A 23,123-nucleotide genomic window follows, 5' to 3' on the forward strand; every position below is an offset into this window, starting at 1 on the left:
TCTTCTAGTTTTAAACCGCGTGCGCGCGCGCTGTGTGTGTGTCCTTTTGAGACACTAGCGTCCACCAAGAGAAAGATGTGTAAAGAACAGAGAAGTTAGAGAGGGATGGGCTGGGGAGGGGAGGGCTGGAGAACAGAGGGTGGGCTGGAGGGGACGAGGAAGGGGAGGGGAGGGGAAGAAGGGAAAGGGGGAGGGGTAGAGAGACTTGTTAATTGTGGAATGGAGTGGTCAGCCTATAAAAAGAGCGCTCAGAGCAAAGAGAAGGCAGGGACAGGTAGCCAGAGAAAGCGGGCTGACCGACGGACTCAGCGCAGCCCTGCCAGAAGCTCAGGCGACCCAGAGGAAGGGAGGACTGACGGCCAGAGGTGGTTCTAGCCGAGAGGACCAGGAGGCAGGATACGGCTGGGAGCTTGCCACCGGACAGCGCGGAGATGCTACTGAGTCTGATCTTTTCCCACCTGTTGGGAGCTTGGCTGCTGCTGAGTTTCTACCCCGGGGAGCTCAGAGCCCAGTATATCGACGACGTCCCGAGGAAGCTATGCGGCCGCCAGTTTGTCCGGGAGGTGATCAAAGTCTGCGGAACCACTGGGTGGAGAAGTGCCATCATAGCGAGACATATACGGCAGGAGCCGGGACAGATGTTTGTCTCCCTTGAAAATGGTGAGTGCCCAGTCTTGGGTTCCGGGGATTTAGAGCTGGAAGGGAACTTAGGGAGAGTGATCCCTATCCTGCTCTCTTAATCACCCTTCATTTTAGGGAGATCATAGATCTAGACTGGAATTGACTGCAACGGCCATTTAGTCTATCTCCCTCATTTTACAGATGAGGAAACTGAGACCCAGAAAATCTAAGTGACAGGTAGAAAGTGTTCAGAGGTGGGATTTGAAGGCAAATCCCCTGAGTTCAAATTCAGTGTTTCATCCTCTGTACCATATTGGGAAGAGAATCATCCAAGTTCACAATGTATGTAGCAGAGCTGGGATTCCAACCACTGGGGTTTTTTTTTGTTTGTTTTTTTTGTTTGTTTGTTTTGACTTAGGGGACTTCTTAAGGGAAAGCTGAACTTCTCCCGAGCCTGCCTCCTTATTTTCTCTTCACATAGGTTAGTAGGACAAATACTATGTTAGCGGGGCTATGGAGTATAGTTACCATTAATATCTGATCTCCAGCTAAATCTCTTCTCTAATTTACAGAGCGGGAAGCAGTTACCTTCCCTAAATTCACTGTACCCAAACTGCCTATGTGGCCATGCAAAGTTATTAAACAGAGAGGCCCCACTGGAGAGTAAGAAATAGCATGGTAGAGGCTGTTCCTGGTTCTCTCAATTTGACATTTCTCTTCAATTCCTTCAAAGCTGTCTAACACCTGTGCTTGAGTTTAGACTCAAACTGGAAAACAACTGTAGAGGCCATCTAGTGCAGGGCTTCTTAAACTTTTTCCACTCTGTGACCCCTATCAGTGCTTCTTAAACTGTGGGTCTCTGATTCTTAACCTTTTTTTGAGTCTTGGGCAGCTTTGTCTGTCTGGTGAAACCAATGGGCCACTTCTCAGACTAATGGTTTTAAACATAGGATTACAAAGGAAACCATTACATGTGTATAGATAATCATATGTATATGTAATAATATGAGTATACACACACACTAGTAAAATAGTACAATATAACTGCACTAGACAGATGCAAAACAAAAAAAAACTTTGGGGGTGGGGAGAAGGCTTGGAAAAGTGCATTTTAGTTTTTCTACAACTTTTCTCTTAAAATTGGCATCATGGGGGAAATAATACTTTCAGTTTACAATTAATTTGGTTGGAACTCATCCTTTCTGAATATCAAGAGTAGGGATAGGGATGGGACTGGACTTATGATGTCGTTGGTATGAAGGGATAGCTGTACAGTCTCTCTGTCTCTATTTCTCTCTCTGGTGCTCTGTCTCTTTGTCTCTCTGTGTCTCCCTCTGTCTCCGTCTCTGCCTCTGTCTCTCTTTGTCTCTTTATCTCTCCCTACCCTCACTCTTAGTGTGTCAGCAGTCTATAAACTGGAAGGAGAGACCTGAAAAGATGCACTACAGTAGGACCCTTATAGCTGTGCTTAGCCCCTTCTAACTTCAGGAAGAGCCCCTTAATAAGGGCAGGAGTTTGAGGAATGACTAGGTCTTTGTATGGGGAGAGCCTTGTGGTGAGGGGATGAGACTTTCTAACTCAGACAAACTTGTAGAAAGTTTTTCTACTTCCATTTACCAGTATTACCATGACCCCTTTCCAACAGTGTAGAAGAGAGGAGGCAACTCAAAAAAAGCTTACCTTTTGAGATGAATGAAAGGTCTGAGAGATAGTTTCTGGGTAATTAATAATCAATTTATTAATTAGGCCATCTGATAATCAATAAATTGATGGTTAGTGGTTTGTCTCAGTAACCAAAGACATCCAATGGAGATAATGAATGCCTTAGTCTACTTTTGGAAAAGGGGGTGCCCATGACAGGTGAAAATCAACCCTGATTGGTGAACAGTTAATGAGGGGGTAGATTTTCAAATGAGGAGGTGAGCTGAAAGTTCTCAGCCCCTCCTACCGAGAATGTGGTTTGATCTTGAGACTCAGTCACCTCTAGAAATCTGGATAAAGAAATCTATCTCCACCCAGACACTCCAGCTGGTTTTCTCTTTCATGAGTGGGGTCACCCTAAACTCCAGTGGGGATGAGGGGAGGCTGGTGCACAAGGGCATGGATTTACTGTTTTAGGGCAGGAATGTACCTACATTAGATTGTTTAGCCTTTAAAGTGTTCTCAGAGGATTTGGGCAATCTCATCTATCAGAGGTTGATGGACTTACAAGGCCTGTTCCATAAGTGAGGAAATAGAAAGAAAAAGCCTTAATCCTAATTTAATAATTGGTTATTAATATAATAGGAAATAATAACTTCTCTCACTTTCATCATTTTGAAATTATCTCACTTGATCTTCACAATAATCCTGTGATGTAGGTGGTATTCCCCATTTTACAGACGAGAAAACTGAGAGAGTGACCTTTTAGAGTCAGTGTTTGAGGCAAGATTTGAACTCAGATTTTCCTGACTCCAGGTCCAGCACTCTATCCATTGTGCCACCTAGCTGCTCCTGTAATTCCTGTCCTAAGATACTTAAAAGAATCCATCAGCTTTTAAAGATAATTGTAATTCCTGAAATTTTGAAGAAGCCTGTATAATTATATAAAAACAGGAAAAGGAGGGAACGTGGAAACAAAGTCCTCTGTTAGCTTTACTTCCATATGCAATTGATGTTAATCATAAAAGTAAATTTTCTAATGCTTAGAAGACACTGTAATTGGAAGGAAGCAATACACACAGCACAAAACTTTGGAAGAACATCTTTACAGATTAATATTAATATATGCAAATTAATGTAATATGAACAGAATATTTAAGTACCAAGTAGATAAACACAATTCATTTTTGGAAGATTTTCTAAGGAGATGAATTTTGAGCCAGGTTTTGAAAAAATGAGATTTTGAATCAATGGATCAGCAAAAGAACAAGGGGAGGGGAACAAGCATTTAAATACCTACTATGTACCAGGTACTGTTAAGCACTGGGCAGTGAAAAAAAAAAGTGAAGCAGTCCTTGCATATGTGAATATATGCTTAAAATAATCGGAGGTAATTTTGGAAGTGCATGTGCTAGCAACTGTGGGGAGGGGCAGGGGAGGGGAAGTAGGTGGAAAAAAGCCAGGCTGATAAAGCCAGAAAAGTTTTTATCTCTACATATGTATACAATAAACTCAAGCTAAATCTTGAAGGAAAATAGGGAGCCCAAGAAGCAGAAGTGAGATAGAAGTGCATTTCAGGAATGAGGGACAGAATGAGGCATGGAGACTGGAGATGAAACATTATATTCGAAGAACAGCCAATAAGCCAGTAGGGCTGAATCTCAGAGTGTGGATGGAAGTAGTATGTTAAAAAGATTGCAATAGTAGTAGGCTGTAGTTGTAGGTCAGGTTGTGAAGAGATTTAAATGCTAAACAGGAGTTTCTATTTGATCCCATAAGTACATAGAGAGCCAAAGGAGTTTATTGAGTGAGGGGGGTGGTGATAAAGTCAGACCTGTACTGTCAGAAATTCATTTTGGTGGCTTTGTGGAAGATATTTTGGATTGGGGACAGGCCTGAGTTAGGGAGACCAAGTAGGAACCTATGGCTATAGTCTAGGTGAGAGGGAATGGGCACCTGAACCAAAGTGGTGACCATGTGGATGGTGAGGAGGGAAGGTATGTGAGACATTAATGGAGGTAGAATTGACAAGATTTGGCAACTGATCAGAAATGTTGGGTGAATAATGAGGAAGAATTGGAGATGATGGGCCATTTTGAAAAGAGGTAAGATGCATGAATTAACTGAAAGGGTAGGAGAGAGCTTTTCAAGTAGAGGGGATGGTAGAAGCAAAAGCATCGAGGTGGGAGTAAGCAAATTTGCAAAAGAGATTTGCTCAGCTGGAGGGTGAGATAGGTAGATATAAGTTATTGAAGACCCTTAAATGTTGGACTGCAGAGTTATGGTTTGAAATGATAGGTGATAAGTGGTAAGTTCTGGAGAAGGGGAATGCCACGATGAAAATGGAGTAGGAGAAAGATGAGATGTAGAAAATGTGTAGGATAGATTAGCAGGGAATATATTGCAGGCAGGGACACGAGCTAGGAAAGCATTGGGGGCAAACTAGGCAGTGGCGTCACCAATCCAATGCCCATCGACGTATACCTAGCCCAGAGATCAGTGGTGTGAGGCGCTGCTCTGCCTCTCAGGGCCCCCGATGTTTGAACATGATCAAGTAAGGAACTAAAGGGTTTTTTTTAACCAGAGGAGTAATGTGCAGATTTTTGCATAAATAATATTTGGCATGTAGGTCTAGGAAAGATAGTTTGAAAGGGAGAGAGAATGGTGGCAGGAAGATCTTTTATGAGCCTCGAGCAATATCCAGGCAAATTGTAATGGGGGCCTGTACTAGGTTGGACACTTTGAAAAGAGATGTGGGAAAGATGCAAGAGATGTAGAAACGGAGTCATTAGGACTTGGTTAACTGATGGGCCTTAATTTCTGGGATCACTGAAGAAACTTTGTAATTTCCCCCAAAGGCAATCCAGCCTGCTACCTTCCACTTCTTTAATTCTGTGCCCAACCTTTTTATTTGCAACATTTCACTGCTGCGGCCTAGGGGTGCTGGGAACCCCAAAATTCAAGGGCAGAAGATGCAGGTCCTGCCTTGAAAGAATTTGACTCCAGCCTTCTTTCAGTCAGAGAGAGGGTTTATTAAAACACTGACTGAGGTGGGCAAGATTTTAAGAAACTGCCCTTTGGTAGATGAGACCAACTCTTTTTACAGGAAAAAAGATTTGTGGGAAGATCTGGATGTGATTCAAGGAGTGGCCAATAACTTGAGGTAACTGGGAGGTAGAGAAGGGGACTAGAAGGAATTAAGAGTGGGAAGTGGTATGGAACAGTTCAGGCAAGGAAGGGCTGGGCTGGTTTCAGCACATCTTTGGAGATTTTACCTCTGTCTCCTGCAATCCCACAATTTGAACTTACTACTTCCCAACTTCTAACACTACCAATTTTGTCTTCCTAGTAAGCAAGTCAAATACTTTTCCACTATAAATTTCAAAAAAGGTTGGATATACTTGAAGTTCTAACTTCTTATAGTTTGGTTTCTTTAGCATTAAAAAGACATCTCAAGCTGCTAGTGCTTTACATTAGATCCCTTTAGATTAGAACAATCTTGGTCCTTTCCTGAAAAGTCATCACCCATATTGTGAGTTTTCCACTGCCTGTTTGACCATAAGCAAAACATGTGGCCATTTCGCCTTTCAAATATGGTTTCTACTAATGGTCTAGAAATGGTCAATAAACCATTTCTTTAGGAGCTGAGTCATCGAAGGCATAATCAAAAGGAAATGTTTGGTTTTCTAGGTACCTTGTTAAGTCCACTTTTTTGTTTTGATTCATGGACCATCACAACATCTCTATTAGGGATTGTGATCACATCAAAGTATTTCATTACTGTTTCTTTTTAATTGAGCAGCCCTTGCCTTAAGCAAACATATATCCTGAATTTATCAATAGGATGTGCTGTTGTAAGTGGTCTATAAGCCAAGCTTTCTCTAAAGTCTCTGATCATACATATGATTTCCTAATTTGGGTTTGTAGCATCAGCAACCCTGAGTTCTTTTTTTCTGTAAGTTCTTGTTGCTGTGGCCTCCATTTCTCACATTTTTCTTGCGATTTCTCTACTTCCTTCACATCATTGGATTTTCTAAGTGCATTCCCTTGTGTAGAGAAAGACTGCTCAGGAAATTGACCAGGTCGTGAATGCTGAGAACCAACCACCCTATTGTCTCTTGCAGGGGGTCATTCTTAATAGGGGCCACAGTGCTGAGATTCTTCACAATTTTTTTTTTTTACTTTGGCTGAAGGCATAGGAGGTAGAGGTATTTCTGGGCTAGGTTCAATTTCTTCATCAGGTGCAAGGTCAGGGTTAAGTGAAAAGATCTCCAAGTTGATCTCTTTGCCTTTTGGATTTTCTATCCATTCAACAGTTACACTTAATCATTATCTCCATTTCATGGAGGTTTAATGATGTATTAGACCTCGCTCTTTTCTCTGTATCCTTAGTGCCCACCTAGCATACATAAGGCATTTAATAAAGGCATGTGGTTGATTTCACATCACAGCCAACAGACACTCTCTGTGTCTCTGTCTCTTTGTCTGTCTGTCTTTGTCTCTCTCTGTCTCTGTCTCTCTGTCTCTCTCTGTCTCTGTCTTTCTGTCTCTGTCTCTCTCTGCTCTCTGTCTCCATCTCTGTCTCTGTCTGTCTGTCTCTATCTCTGTGTCTGTCTGTCTGTCTGTCTCTCTCTGTCTCCCCCCCTCTTTCCCCCCCCCCTTTACATTGCTGCGCTTGCTCTCCACATAAATCACGATGGATCTTTCTAAAGTTGGCAGTTACCACCATGGCATCAGGAGAAGAGGCCGAGGACAGGGATGCTGGAGCTGGGCTTGGGAGAAGGAGAGAGGAAGGATGGGGAACAGGGACCGCGAGGGACAGCGAAGGAGATGGTCCAAGCAGAGCCCGGGGGCCCCAGTGGGCGGGCCGGCCCCGCGGCGGGTAGGTGATGGGGAGGGGCCGAGCTGCCAGCCTCTTCTGGGATGAAACGGTTATTAAGTTTTAATAAAAATTAGAAAAAGAAAGTATGCTTAAGTGTGAGTGAGGGCCAGCAGCTAGTGTGGGAGAAGCAGGTTAGAAATTTAAGGCAAATATAGATTTCCTGGAGGCCTTAGGGAGGGTAGGATCTGTACTGGGATAGAGGCTGTACTCAGATAAGTACACAAAGCTATTCAGACTCAAAATACTCGCAAGTGAGGCTTATGTCCTATAGGCTGAAAAAGAAAGCTACTCAGTGTACCTGAATTTCTTACCTGTGCAGAGTTTACAGGGATAAGGGCCAGACCTGTGATTTCATTGGTGTAAGGAATTCCCAGAGGAGGAAGCTCTTTCTACCAGGTGCAAATCTGCACCTTCTGTGCAATTTATAGTCTTAGAGAGTTGCCTAGAGCCCTGGTCATAACGCTGATATGTTGGAGGTGGAACTTGAACCCAAATTTTCCTAGCTTCCAGGCATATCTGCTACAATACTCTGCACCTCTTATGGTTTATTTATGCCTTCATAAATCCTTGCTACTTGTAAGGAAATACGTTTTTGTACTCAACAGAATTCACCTGAGATTGTGTTGCTATCAAGACCTTACTCAAGGAGGAATAGGAAAGATGGTATGTCTTTGTTCCTCCAACTATAGCAAAAGGCAAAGATCCCTAGACATGAGTTTGATAATAATATAATAAATAATAATATTAATAATTTGTTAACTAATCTTTGTTTATAATTAATATATTGGTTTTTAAATTATAATAATAATAAAATGTAATAAAAGTTGAATTATTACAAAGCTATTGCATTAGACATTTGAGGGACACCCTTCTTTGCTGCTACCCTCACACAGAGTACAAAAATATCCCCAGTTGTATTGCTAAGCTAAAGCCTGGCCTATATTCTACCTTCAAGGAGCATATATTCTAGTCGGAGAGACTAGTGACTTTAAGACAGAGTGATTGTATGTTGAAGGGAGAAATAAGCATATGGAATATGATTGTTTAAATATATAGTACAAGTATACAGGAGATTGGAGGCAGAGAGGGTACAGATGGGGTATGTCCACTCTATGTTGGCTCCTTTTAAGGGGCAGAGGCAAGGTTAGAAGCACTACTGAAGATGTAATCTTTGCCAAGGCCACCAGATGGCACTCAGAGCTTGCGCAGCTCCAGCAGAATTTAACCCCACAAAAATGCCAAGTCCTTGTGCACAGTCAAGGATGGCCCCTGATGGGGCTTTTCCTGTTAGTGCCATGGCCTGGGTTTCTCCCTAGTCTAAGGGTATGAATACATGCCAGACTGTAATCTATAACTTCTCTGCTTCCTGCTCAGCTTTTGTGTTATTGGGATTCTAATCTTCTTCCCAATTTATAGGTGCGCATATGCAAAAGATAGAAGGACCCCCAGAAACTATCTAGTTCAAGTCTTTTGTTTTACAGAGAAGAAAATTGAGGACCAGGGAGATTAAGTGGTTCACCCTAGGTCACAAAGGTAGAAAGAGCCAGAACTAGGGTTTGAACCCAGATCCTTTGACTCCTGTATTCTTTACACTACCATGATACCTCTGCCCTTGTGTTTCTTTGATGGTCAATTAAAAATGAAAAGAAAGGGGCACCTAGGTGGTGTAGTGGATAGAGCACCGGCCCTGAAGTCAGGAGGATCTGAGTTCAAATCTGAACTGAGACCAAATACTTGACACTAGCTGTGTGACCCTAGGCAAGTCACTTAACCCCAACTGCCTAATTAAAAAAAAAATTTTAAATGAAAGGGAAAGTAAAGAGTTATCATAATTAGGTGCTACAGTAGGATTTTAAACTTGAAAAATGAATAGATGCATTCAATAAAGCGTCTCTACTTCAAAGTCATTGGGGGAGAAAAGCCAGGTCTGAATTAGTAAAATGTCTGAAAGGATAAATTATAAAACATTACAATTAAATATAGTTTCAGTAAGTTAAAGGACAGTTAAGCTAGTCTAATAAAAATGTTGCCTAGAAAAGCCCCTTAAGGGGCTAATTTTAATGACTTGATAAAAATGTTTCTAATTAGCAAAACTTTAAAAGGGCTTAAAACAGCTTTTCTTAGGTAGTTTGCATGCATTTACATAATTAATTTGTGGGGGTGGGGGGGAACTTTTTTTTTAAATAGAAAGTAGAGGTGCAAATGGGCAGCTAGGTGGCATGGAATGTCTTCCATGAGCACCTTCTTCTTCTTCCCTAACCAAAATCCAAAGGCAAATCCAAAAGTTATTGTTATTAGGGCCTCATTGGAATTTGCCTCTAGGCAAGTCACTTAACTCTGTTTGCCTCAGTTTCCTCATCCATAAAAATAAGCTGGAGAAGGAAATGGAAAAACCACTACAGTATCTTTGCCAAGAAAACTCCAAATGGGATCATGAAGAGTTGGATATGACTGATCAAAGAGGTACTAATTACTGAGTCTTGCACCAAATTAGTGGACCAAAAATGAATGTGGTTTTAATGTGGTAAAAATATTTTTAAAAACTTTTTATGAGATGATCCTTTGAATTCATGACTAGATAGAACCCTTCTGGAATATGTAGAAACCAGAATTTATGTGGGATGTTCTTGGAGTGGGCTCAGAAGAAAACAATGGATATGATGAAAGAGTGGGACAAGAAAGCCTACAAGTAAAAGCTTCAGAAATTAAAATCATTTGACTTGGAGCAAAGTTGTATGAGAGGTTATTCAATTAGCTTTAAGTATATTGTGAAGGGTGGAAGATGGTTACATTTAGTCTTTGTTAGGTGGGAACCAGAGATAATGAGTTAAAGCTACAGTATGACAGATGTAGGTTAGATTTAAGGAAGAATTTTATGACAATGAAGGTTGAACATTAGAATGGGTTACTGAGAAAAACTGGGGAATCTTTCTTTAGAGGGCTAATAAAAATCAGGATAGATTTGCATTGGTCAGGGATGGTTTAAGATCTGGGGTCTGAGGCAGCACACTAAGGCATTTCTCTCTCAACCCTAAAAACCACATCCTATATGCCTGACCATCAGCTACTTTGGATTTTGGTTGGGGAAGAAGAAGGTGCTCATGGAGGGCAGACCAGGAATCTTGCCATAAAACTCCTTGGAAACTGGACCAGCCACCATGCTGTCTGTGTGGGGTGCTTCAGGTAGCAATTACATGACAAGAGATTTAAAGGAAATAGGACTGTTCCCTGTCTGAATGAACTTCCTGTGTGGAGTCATAGTAACCTGAGGTAGTATTCAGAATCCAAATTGAGTTTAGAAAGAAAACCCAGTTCAACTACTTCAATTACCTATTGGGGCATCATTCAATATGTGGATCAACTGTCATCCATATTATTATTTTTTTCTCTTGGAAGTTTCTCTCTGACTGCCAAGCAACTTTAACACCTTCCATCGCTCCACAGATATTCTGTAATCAGTAAATGGGAACACACTTAGAAAATAAAAATAATTGGGAAGAAAAGGGAGCAGAAGAGAGAAGAGGAAGGAGGAGAGGAAACAAAAGGTGGTGATGGACCTTACAGCTTTGCTCTTCCCATCATTTCACTCGATCCTACTCCTGATATTCTCCCAGTCGTGGTTTCAATGAATAGTAAAAGAAAGGAAAATTAAAGGAAAAGAAGTGAAAACCTTTTCTGCTACTCTTCATGTGGCTTCCCAGTCCCTACTTCACCAAATCAAGGACTCTTGTCTCCTTTTTTTCAAATTCCTTATTGCCTCTCTTTTCCCAGACACTGGTCCAGAAAGGTATCCCTAGCATGTAGTTGTGAGGATAAAATAAGAATATATGTGTATATATATTCACATACACAATAGATATATGCCTATATGTCTACATGAATGTATATATATATTTTTGAACTTGCAAATCTAAAAACACCATATGAATGTAAATTATCATCATCATCATCATTTTTATTGTTATTAGGGCCTCATTGGAGACCCTGTCCTCAATCCTCACTCAGCTCCTAATGTATCAGAATACCTGCCACAAGGCAATAAGCTACCTCCAGCTGCCTGGAAGAGAGAGAGATATCCTCCCTACTACTGGCTGGGAAAAGGGAAAGAATTTGAGGAAAGAGAATTCTTGTGTCTGTTGCTAGGATTGAGGGAATAGAGGATGGGGGAGGGCAATAGTGGTGTTGAGATATGTTCCTGGCTTCCCCAGTGGGAACTTTTGTTTTGTTTTGTTTTTTTAATTTTTAGGCAGTTGGGTTTAAGTGACTTGCCCAGGGTCACACAGCTAGTAAATGTCAAGTGTTTGGTCTGAGGCCACATTTGAACTCAGGTCCTCCTGACTTCAGGGCTGGTGCTCTATCCACTGGGCCACCTAGCTGACCCATCCCAAGTTGGAACTATGAATTCATTTTTTTTTTCATGAAGACATTGTTATACATGATGGTTATGTAATATAGAACATTATTTTGCCATTTAGGTAGTAGGGCCCTTTAAGCCATGGAAAGCAAAAGTTGGTGCTTAATCATGCCCCAGACCTCTTTCCTCCTAAATCTAAACAATAGTGAAATGTACTCTTGCATAGCTCAGCATAACTGGTACCTCCAACACAAAAGGCTAAGAAAGCTTGCAATATAATTGCTTTAGATAATTAAGTTTATACCAGAGACCAGGACACCTGGTCTGGTTTGTGTGATCTCTGATCCGTAATAATGGGGTGCTTAGGTGCTTGCGCTTGTACTTGTACCCCAATTTCTCCCTAGTCTCAGAAACACTGTCTCTAACAACCATTCCCCAGCCCAAGGACACTGTGCCTAGCAGTTATTCATGCATGGGCCTCAGCATGACCCTTATTTCTCTCCCGGGTACAGCTACACAGAGCTGGGCTGCTCAGGCCCCAGCCCTCAGATCATGTCTCTGGAAGCCTCCCAATTCCTCAGTAAGTTCCTGTGTTGTAAGAAAGCTTTCCCTTGTTGCAGAGCATTCTCTCATCAAGACAGAGGGAGAGGGGTGTCCTTGACCAGCCCAAGAACTCTTCCTCTTGCCAGACTTCAAAGATCCATCCCCCTCCCTGTCCGGTGTACTCCCTGCACTTTCCCATCCATAGCTCCAAAGACACCTGCATCTTTGGATTACCTCATCAGTGTTCCTCGCAATTCTTTCCCATGCTCTTTTCTATATAAACCCTAGCTCGACCCCTGATGGGGGCTGCTTGATTTGGATGTGCATACCCCTGGCAGCGGCGTGCTAATAAATCCGCATCTTAAATTACGCCTGGATCTCACTCACTGATTTCTCGGTACAACAGTTAGACTATATGTTCCTATTAGTACTTTATTTCATCTACATTACAGATTAAATAGGCTTTTGGGGGCTAGCCTAGCACTTTAACCACCATGTACAGTGTTGTTTCTATGAGAAACTGTATTCCAAGTTCCAAACAACCAACTTACAAATGAATTTTTGTAATACAACTCGTTTGTAAGTTGGAACTTCCAAATCATGGCTTATATCTTTTTTAAAAAGTCTTATTATATATTTTTTTCTCAATTGCATGTAAAACATTTTTAACATTTGTTTTTTAAAAGTTGGGTTCCAAGTTTTTTCTTTCCCTCCCTCCTCTACCCTCTCCTTGAAAAGGCAAAGGGGGCAGCTAGGTGGTGCAGTGGATAGAGTCTGGCCTTGGGGTCAGGAGGACCTGCTTTCAAATCCAGCCTCAGACACTTGACACTTACTAGCTGTGTGACCCTGGGTCAGTCATTTAACCCCGATTGCCTCACCAAAAAGCAAAAATAAAAAAAGAAGGCAAGCAATTTGACATAGATTACACATGAGAAGTCATTAAAACATATTTGCATATTATCCATATTGCAAAAAACAGACAAAAAATAAGAAAAATAAAGAAAGTTTAAAAAGTAAAAAATAAAAATAAAAATAAAAAACCAAACCCAAGGTAGACTATGACTTATGAAGGTAAAACTGGAACAAAATGTGAGGCTTTTGAGGACAGAGACTACTTCTTACAGATTTCTGTGTCTTTCACAGAACCTAATATAATGCCTAAACCAGAGATCACCAAACTGTGATCCATGGTGCCCTCACAGGAGCATGGTTGGATATTTAAAATTCTCAACCTAACTAGTTGATAAAGAGACTGTTAGGATCTAAAGGGGTCATGAAAAGAGTTACTGAGATACTAAGTGCACCTCGAGTGGAGAAAGTAGTTGGCCTAGACAATAGGAGATGCCCAACAAATGTTTGCCAAATGATTCAACTGAATAACTATTAAAATGTGTAATCCATTTCAAAAATATAAAGGATTTGGGTACCAATATTGCATAGTATCTTCACCATCGATACCTCCATCAACATGGATAATGGAATTATGTACAAATTCCTAGGATGCACCTTGTGTTATTATTTCTCCTTAAAAAAAAAAAGACCAATTTTGTACAGGCTGTTCCTGACTTTTAAAAAGCACTCATTTAGAAGGCCAAATAAAACATAGCATGAGGCAACTGGGAGGGTTAAGGGGGAGGCAGGAGGAGATGGAAAAGGAGATGAATTGTACCAAGGGTATGGTTATTTACAGTATCTTAAGGTGCCTGACTTAAAATGGGACAAAATGTTGTTCATCTTGTTTTACTGTTTTGTTATTCTGTCTAACAAAAATGCTTCCCTGCCCCCTCCCCCTCTTGACCCCATGTAGGTTTTAAAAACTTTGACTTATTTGCTGTTCAGTTGTTTTTCACTTGTGTCTGACTCTGTCATTTGGGACTTTCCTGGAGGAGATACTGGAGTGGTTTGTCATTTCCTTTTCCAGCTCCTTTTCCAGATGAGGAACTGAGGCAAACAGTGTTAAGTGACTTGTCCAAGGTCACAGAGCTAGTAAGTGTTTGAATCCAGATTTGAACTTTTGAAGATGAGTCTTTCTGGTTCCAAGTCTAGCTCTCTACTCACTGTACCACCTAAGCTGCCCCTTGACTGATTTAGGTTGTTGTAAAAATGTTTCCCACTTCATGACTTTTTTCTCTCTAACGTAACAGAATCTTTCTCATTCTTTATTCACACAGATGTGGACAATGGAAAGCTAGATGCAGAGGTCATTTCTGGCTGGAAGGAGGGGCAGATTCCTCTGTTGAAAGGAGGCCAGGATTTGAAGAATGTACTTAATTTATATGGTCACACTGAAGACTCCATCCCCACAATGGAAGAGTTCATGATAGGTTCTGATGAATTCAAGGAAGCTATTGAAAAAAACAAAAATGAAATCAAAGCCATCAGTCCTTTGAGACAATATGACTTCATGAGGGGGACACATCCCCGGATAAGGAGAGATGAGTTCAATTTATTAACAAAGTGTTGTCAAAGCTCTTGTACCAGAAGAGAGCTTAGCACAGTGTGCTAAGAGGAAGAAATTGAATATCTCTACTTTAGATATGTATTCTCAGTGTCAAGCTCACTGGTGCTTCAGGGAGGCACAACATGTTGGATTGACATGAAAAATCACTTTATTTACTTTACCTTTTTTCCCCCTGTGATCTCCAAGACTATGGTAGTTTGTATGATTGAGGCATTTCTTAAAAATTGCTGGTTGTTATTCTCTTAAAGTAAACTATCTTCTCTCTTTTGCTACCAATACAGCTACATGAATTGCCTTTTCATTTTGTTGCTGATATTTTGTTGTAGTAAATAAAGCATTCATTACGTCAACCAAGCTTGTTAATTTATGCCACATAGAACCTAATCTCATGCCATAAACAATAAATGGTTTTTAATGTCATAATCCTCTTGGGTCGTATCTAGGTAGAATAAGTAAACCTGAGATTTTTTTTCAGTCCATTCCGCCTTTTTGATTGCATTATTAAATATTTGTGGGCAGTCCATCTGATGGAGATGATCCAATTTAAACATTATATAGCCCCAAACACAAGTTCAGTTTCTCAGATAAAGGTCTCATATCTCAAATATATTAAGAACTTTGTCAAATCTATAAGCATATGAGTCATTCCCCAATTGATAAGTGGTCAAAGATATGAACAGGAAGTTTTCCAATGAAGAAATTTATAGTTATATGAAAAAAATGCTCTAAACCATTATTAATTAGAAAAATGCAAATTAAAACAACCTTGAGATATCATTTTACACCTACCAGATTGGTTAAAATGATTGAAGGGGAAAGTGACAGATGTTGGAAGAGATGTATAAAAATTTGGACACATTCATTGTTAGTACAGCAATTTTTCAAACCTGTGTCCTTCATCATATAAGATCAGGAACATACAAATGAGGGGGAAGGGAAACTATACACAGACTTGATCAAGCAGGAGCAGCGACTAGTACCATAGCAACTGTGTAAGCATGTGAATTTAATACAGCCAAACCAGAACTCACTATCTTTCTCTCTAAATCTATACAAACTTCTCTATTTTTGTATAGGGCACCATCATCCTTCCATTCCTTCTGGTTCACAACTTTGGACTCAACCTCCATTTTTCACTCTCTCCCTCAACACCCCTCTTCCACCCTTCCATGTCCAATCAGTAACCATCTCTTATCTGTGCTCATGTTCAATCAATAGCCATGTCTTATCTGTGTTCATTTCCCTCCCTCCAATCATTTGATCACCGTCCTAGCTCAGGCTTTCATGATCTTTCACTTGGATTATTGTGATTCTCTCCAAATTGAATTCCTTTCTCTCATCCATTCTTCATCAAGTTGCCAAAATAGTCTTCCTAAAACACAAGTCCAACTATGTCACTCCCCTGTTCCTGAACTTTCAAGTGTTCCTTATTACCTCTAGGATAAAATAGAAACTGCTCAGCTTGGTATTTAAAACCAATTATAATCTGGCTCCAAGCTCTCCTTTCAGGACAATTTCTTTTAACTCTGTTTCATTCACTCTGTTCCCCAAACTCAGCATGACCTCTCCTACCTTTCCCCAGGCTATCCCGCATGCCTCGAGTATATTTCTATCTCCTCCAACTGGCACCCTGGAGGACACACATATACTAGTTATTGGAAAAGAGAAGCACCCTTGGTAGGTGATATCCTCTCATCTTCTTTGACTCTGTCTGGAAAATGGGTTCAGTTCTGAGTGACACATCTTAGGATGGATATTGGTAATTTATAGTTTATCTGGAGGAGGGCAATGAAGATGGTGAGGAGCCTTGGGTTTATGTCATACAAGGATTAATTGAAGGGACCAGGTATATTTGGTAAGGCGAGGAGAGAATTTAGCTTGCAGAATAGCTTTATGAAGCCTTCTTATATATTTGATGTATCTACAAGTAATGGATGGTAGCTTCAAAGAAGCAAATTTCTATTTGGTGCAGGAGAAAACTTCCTAACAATTTGAGCTGTCCAAATGTGGACTGAGAGGCTTTGAGAGGTATGCTACCCTTCCTCAGAGATCTACAAATAAAGGCTGAATGACCATTTGTCAAATATGTTGACAAGGGAAGAGTTGAACTAGAAAGCTGGTCACTGAGGTGCCTTCCAAATCTGGGACCCTATGAATTATAAAGTTGTGTCTCTCTCTCCCAAAAAAAGTTATTACAGAGCTAAGAAATGGCTCCTTGCTTTTCCAACTGACAGTGCAGAATTAATTTAAATAGAAAGCTAGTTGTGCTGAAAGATTATTTGATTAATATAATTTGATTAATATAAGCATGATTTATAGCCAACTTTTCTGGAAAGTATCAGTTGGTGAAATGAGATTTTCTTTTCTTTTTTCCTGGGCCTGTGATTTCTTTTGTGTGGAGGGTGGTCCCTAGGAAGAACTCCCTCTACCCTGATTAGTACCTTCTCTGCATTTAGAGTCTTAAGGAGTTGCTTGGGCTCAGAGAGGTTAAAGAACTTGTCCAGGTCACATAGCCAGCATGTGTTTGAGATGAGAGTCTGACCCCTTCCTCTTCCAGGCTCCAAGGCCATATCTCTCTGCAGGGTCTCTGTCACTCTGCAGGTAATTCTTATAACTATCCTATGAAATGAGCAAACTTCCATAGAATTATAGACCCAGAAGTGATTTCAGAGATCAGCTAGCCCAGCTCATGACTGAGCAAGAATTTTGCCCACAATTATCCTCAAGTATTCATCTAATCACACACTTTTGACTTGAGAACCTCTAGTCACAAGTTATCCACAGCCTTCAAAGGCAGCAGGCCATTTCCCTTTCCAACAGCTAGTAAGAGGCTTTTCCTTAAACCTAGCTGAATTTGGTATCTTTACAATTACCACTCCTTGTTCCTAATTCTGATCTTTGGGTCCAAGCAAAACCAATCCTTTCTACCAGAGGGGGAAATTTTTGAAGTCTGACGTTTATAGTTTAGTTCAGTTTTGTTCACCTGAAAAATTCACTGATAGTACTGAATATTCCAGCCCCATATTCCTCCCAGTTTTCCTTCCCAGATATCAATCAATCAACAAACATTTATTAAGCACCTATTATATTCCAGGCATTGTATAAGTCAATTCAATTGTTAAAAAGAAGACAGGATGGTATATTGGGGTGGGGATTTGGAGTTAGAGGACCTGAGCTTTGATCTTGGCTCTGCTATTACAGAGCAAGGAGGTCAAATTGGTCAATGCTTAAAGAAATTAATTCAGGCTAGTCTCTGGAAAGTCAAATACTAACATTGAAGCTGAAATACTTTGGCCACATAATGAGAAGATGGGATTCATTAGAAAAGACCCTGATGTTGGGAAAGATTGAAGGCAAAAGGAGAAGGGGATGTCAGAGGGTGAGATGGATAGATAGTGTCATGGAAACAATGAAAATGAATTTGGACAGACATTGAGAGATAGTGGAGGATAGAAGGGCCTGGAGTGCCACGGTTGATGGGGTCATGAAAAATGAGACAGCTATCTACTACCTGTATGACCTTGGGTAAGTCCTAACACCTTTGGGCCTCAATTTCCTCACCTATAAAATGAGGACATTGAATTAGACGATCTTCTATGGTACAATCTTATCATTATGGATTTACAATAGAAAAATACTTCATTCAATGGCAGTAATAGCTTTATTTCCTTCATTGGAAATATGAGGGTCATTCTCTCAAGTAGGGGATAAATCCATAAATAATGCATAGGATTATCAAATAGCATGGAGAACCCTAGAATGAGAGTAAAATAACTTGCAACTTTTGGTCTTCTCCTTGAATATTAAATTGAATTAGTCTATTGTTTTGTTTTTCAATCTGAAAAGAAGAGTATACAGGGAAGCCAAATTGACCAATTGTCAGACCTTAGAGGCAGAATGGTATATCAGACCATATTTACTGAGTTGGCAAAAGGGAATCCCATGTGGAATAATATCATTGTTTTAAATTTGTTTGTCTCAGCTATAAAATGAGGACATCGACATTAAGTGCCTACAATATAGAGAGGCATAAGCAGCATAGTGGAAGAAATCTTTCAGTATGACCCTGGACAAGAGATTTCATGGAACTTGATTGACTTGGATATTTTCTTTAAAGTTTATCAACTCTGATAAGTATAGATATGCTGTTGTGATTGACTTCACTTGTAGAAATCTTTTGTGAATTATAAAATGATTAATTAGACACAACTTCCTTAACCAGAACCAGGACTAGGGCTTGGCAAGTTACACAACCTTCTACAGTACATGTGTGTGCATTTGTGTGTGTGTGTGTGTGTATGAGAGAGAGAGAGAGAGAGAGAGAGAGAGAGAGAGAGAGAGAGAGAGAGAGAGAGACAGAGAAGAGACAGAGAGAGACAGACAGAGACAGAGAGAGAGAGAGGCACTTTCCAACTCCTCAATTTTCCTTCCCTCCCTTTCATCCCCCCCCCACATATAATCAAGAAAAACAAATATAAAAATATCTCCAATATAAATGTAGGAAACAAGAAAATATAACAAATACAAAAATGTCTCAACTTGTACCCTGTTTCTATTACCTCTTTTATCAGGAGGTGAGTAGCATGTTTCATCAAGAGTCTATAGAATTGTGGTTGGTCATTGTATTGATTAGAATTCTTAAATCTTTCAGAGTTTTTCTTTTTCTAATGTTGTTATTGTGTAAATTATTCTCCTGATTCTGCTCACTTCTTTCTGCATCTGTTCATGCTAGTCTTTGCAGGTTTCTTTGAAACCTTCCCCTTCACCATTTCTTACAGCATAATAATATTCCATCACATTCATTTACCATAACTTGTTAGCCCATTCCCCAACTCATAGGTACCCACTCAATTTCCAGTTCTTTGCCACTGCAGAAGAGTTGCTATTAATGTTTTTGTACAAAACTCTTTCTTTGGTCTCTTTGTGGTATGTGCTATATCTATTTTTCCCCCCAGATTGCATTCTCTCCAGTTTACCCAGGAGTTTTTCTTTTTAATCAAATAGTCCCTCCTTGGAGGGAAGGGGGAGAGCTAAATTTTGGATATATTGTGAGATATAGGTGATATATTGATTAATTTTGCTAAATTGTTTCCTCTTTTATTAGTATTTATTATATTATGTAATATATGTATATGTTATATATATTTATTATATGTTATTATTTAAATGGGATGACTCACTAAGTAAATGAGTGGGAAGTGACATCAAAGTCAAAAATCATAGTGATATAAAAAAGATATCAATAAAAATTTCTAAAGTCAAAAAAGAAACAAATCATCAAATTTTAATACCTTTATTTTACAATTGAGGAAATTGAAATCTGGAGTTAACTGGCTTGCACAAGATCATGCAGGTAATAACAAATAGCACAGCTGGAATTCAAATCCAGCTCCTCAAATTCCAAGCTCCATGCCTCTTTTCACTATACAATGCTACCTCTAGTAAGCATTAAAAATATTTTAAATGATTTTTTAAAACTCATATTAACAATATGACAAAATTACAGAGTTGAGTTTTTTCTCCCTCACTTACCACAGCCCCTCACCCCATAGTTAATGGGAATGATGGTAGAGAATAAATCTTATACTTACAGTACCACAGCAATCCTTCTGTGTCCCCTCTCCTTGCGAGGATGGAATAGTTTTTTTTTTCTCTAACTGCATCTCTAGTGGAAATGGCTTCCTGCTGGAAAGCAGTCACAGGATCATGAGATTTAGGGGTGAAAGTGACCTTAGAGTTCAACTCATGCAATCCCCTTCTTTAACAGAAAAAGAAAATGATGCTTAGACTGAGGAGGTAACTTTCCCAGTGTCAGTGGAACTGAAATTTGAACCCAAGTCTTATGAATCTGAATGGTGAAGATTTTGTTACCACCAAGTGAGTGGGCAGCTATGTTGTATCGCCATAAGATTGAAAAAAAAAACCCTCCAGAGAACTCCCTTAATTCTAGGACCTTCTGACTTTTGTTTATTTCCAATTTATTCAGTGTATAACTTGTTTGTAAGTAATTGTTAGCATGTTTTTTCCCTCCTTAGACTGTGAGTTCCTGGAAAACAGGGACAATCTTTTGCCTCTATTTGTATTCCCAGAATTCGGCACAGTACCTGGAACATAGTAGGCACTTAATAAATGCTTACTGACTAACTAACTGCCTGACTGACAGAGATATGGTCAGCAGTAGTAATAATAAAAGCTCACATTCATCCAGCACTTGAAAGGTTTGCAAAGTGCTTTATATACATTATCTCATTCAATCTTCACAACCTGGGAGGCAGGTGCTATCATTAGCCTCATTTCACAGATGAGGAAATAAAATGAGGTTCAGAGAAGTTGATTTGGGTCCTGTCAGACACACAGTATCTCAAACAGGGTCTGAACCCAGGTCCTTTTTACTCCAAGCCCAGGGCTCTCTGCACTAAACTCTCTGCTCTGCTTTGAGCAGTTGAGAAATTATTATAAAGTTTCTCAGTACAGGCTTTCATAAAATATGAAATTATTTGTCCCCAAACACCAACAATCCTATTTCAGTCAGATTTTATTAGGTCTGTAACATATTTCAATTTATTGCATGGTACCTTTTGAAATTTTCAAAAATGAAATCAGAGGGTGTTTTGGTTTTAAAATTTAGCTCTGGTTTCACTGACCCCAGCAGTTAACAGTGTGGTTGAGTGTGCCCACTTCCTACCATTGAATGGTAAGTGTAAGAGTCTAAGCCCACAGGGACCTCTAGAACAGAGTGGCTTTCATAAGTGACTTTATAATACCTCCTAATCCTTGCAAGGCATTAGGTTTTATAAGGCAATGAAAGTTAGCTAAGGGAAAGTCTATTCTTTGATTTTCCCCATAGCTAACTTTAATTGGCTTATAAAGTCAAATGTCTTGCTGAGATTAGGAGGCAACAAGGTTACTGATTCTCATTCCACTGTCAAGAATTTGTGGTCACTGTGAACTGAGAAACTATTTTTAAAAAATTATTTAATATTTTTTTTCTACAAGTACATGTAAAAACAATTTTTAACATTTGTTTTTTAAAATTTTGAGTTCCAAATTCTCTCCCTCCTTCCCCTTCCCCTCATTGAGAAGGCAAGCAATTTGATATAGGTTATACAGGTGCAGTCACACAAGACATTTCCACACTAGTCATGTTGTGAAAGAAATCACAGACCAGGAAAAAAAAACCCAAGAAAAATAAAGTTAAAAAAAATGCTTCCATCTACAATCAGACTCCATGAGTTCTTTCTCTGGGGAAGGATAGCATTTTCATCATAAGTCCTTCAGAACTGTCTTGGATCATTGTTTTGCTGAGAAGAGCAAAGTCATTCATAACTGATTATTGTACAATATTGCTGTTGCTGTGTGTAGTGTTCTCCTGGTTCTGCTCATTTCACTTTTCAGCAGTTCATGTAAGCCTTTCCAGGTTTTTCTGAGAGCATCCCGCTTGTCATTTCTTAGAGTATAACAGTATTCCATCACAATCATATACCACAACTTCTTCAGCCATTCCTTAATTGATGGGCATCCCCACAATTTCCAATTCTTTGCCACCAGAAAAGAGCTGCTATAAATATTTCTGCACATACAGTTCCTTTTCCTTTGCGTTTTTTATCTCTTTGGCATACAGACCTAGAAGTGGCATTGTTGAGTCAAAAGAGTATGCATGGTTTTATACCCTGTTAGGCATTGTTCCAAATTGCTCTCCAGAATTGTTGAATCAGTTCACAGCTCCACCAACAGTGTATTAGTGTCTCAATTTTCCCATATCCCCTCCAACATTTGCCACTTTCCTTCTCTATCATATTAACTAATCTGATAGGTGTGAGGTAGTACCTCAGAATTGTTTTAATTTGCATTTCTTTAATCAATAGTGATTTAGAGCATTTTTTCACATGGCTATAAGTAGCTTTGATTATTTTGTCTGAACTGAGAAACTCTTAAAGTGCAACAAAGAGGTAGGGATGAGCAGACCTGAATGAGGATAAGTGACTATGTGAGAGGAGAGAAGGGGATAAGAGATAATCCTGCAACACAGCGGCCAGCGAGGTCTAGTGGAAGGAATGTAATACAACACATTATAAACAAGGAATTCCAAAGGAAAAGTTGGATGGTGGACTATCACCAAAGGAATGTATGTTTTAAAAAAGAACAATGGTGATCACATGGTAAGAGTAAAGGCTAATGGAAAGACAGCCTCCATCCTCCATTAGGAATGGAAAGAACTCAAGAAAGGCCCCATCACATGGAGTGGACACCTGTGGGAACATATGCAAGGACATGCCCAAGAGTCAGCAGGATAGGCAGCCACCAGGGGATTGAGAGGATCTGCAACATTGGAGAGAAGATCACATTTTATTGGAACCTTTTTTGTGTTTGGTCAATGTTCCTTTCCTGAAAATCCAGTGTCTTTTGAGGCTTTCTGGGGGTGTTGCTTCTTGCTAGTTCTGAAAGGAACTTCTCTCTCTCTCCTATCTTCCCAGAAGTCTTCCATTTAGTTTTTTCAAAATTTATTTCTCTTTTAAAATTTATTCCAGCTCCAAATGGGCACCAAATCATTTATTTCCTCACCATCCCTTTGGCTCAAAGGAGAATGGAAGCTTTTCCACCACCCTTTCAGAGAGATAAGC

At 39.8% G+C, this 23,123-nt stretch overlaps 1 protein-coding gene and 1 pseudogene across 1 annotated transcript; one reads left to right on the forward strand and one right to left on the reverse strand.

Moving 5' to 3' along the window:
- The first annotated feature begins 258 nt into the window (after positions 1–258).
- On the forward strand, positions 259–14,852 carry LOC110221609 (prorelaxin-like). Its single transcript, XM_021006313.2, has 2 exons — positions 259–660; positions 14,213–14,852. The coding sequence occupies exons 1-2, from the start codon at positions 432–434 to the stop codon at positions 14,545–14,547; spliced, it is 564 nt and encodes a 187-aa protein (XP_020861972.1). The 5' UTR covers positions 259–431; the 3' UTR covers positions 14,548–14,852.
- Positions 5,514–8,441, reverse strand: LOC110221629 (kinesin-like protein KIF2A pseudogene; annotated as a pseudogene).
- Positions 14,853–23,123: the final 8,271 nt, after the last annotated feature.

The sequence above is a fragment of the Phascolarctos cinereus genome, unplaced genomic scaffold, assembly GCF_003287225.1.
Source record: "Phascolarctos cinereus isolate Bilbo 61053 unplaced genomic scaffold, phaCin_HiC Scaffold_4;HRSCAF=312, whole genome shotgun sequence".
In the NCBI taxonomy this organism is placed as follows: domain Eukaryota; kingdom Metazoa; phylum Chordata; class Mammalia; order Diprotodontia; family Phascolarctidae; genus Phascolarctos; species Phascolarctos cinereus.

Excerpts from the sequence above, each read along its gene's own strand:
- LOC110221609 (XM_021006313.2), top strand. The coding sequence starts at position 432 with ATGCTACTGAGTCTGATCTTTTCCCACCTGTTGGGAGCTTGGCTGCTG. Across the intron at positions 661-14,212 it reads GTTTGTCTCCCTTGAAAATG|ATGTGGACAATGGAAAGCTA; the intron begins GTGAGTGCCCAG and ends TTATTCACACAG.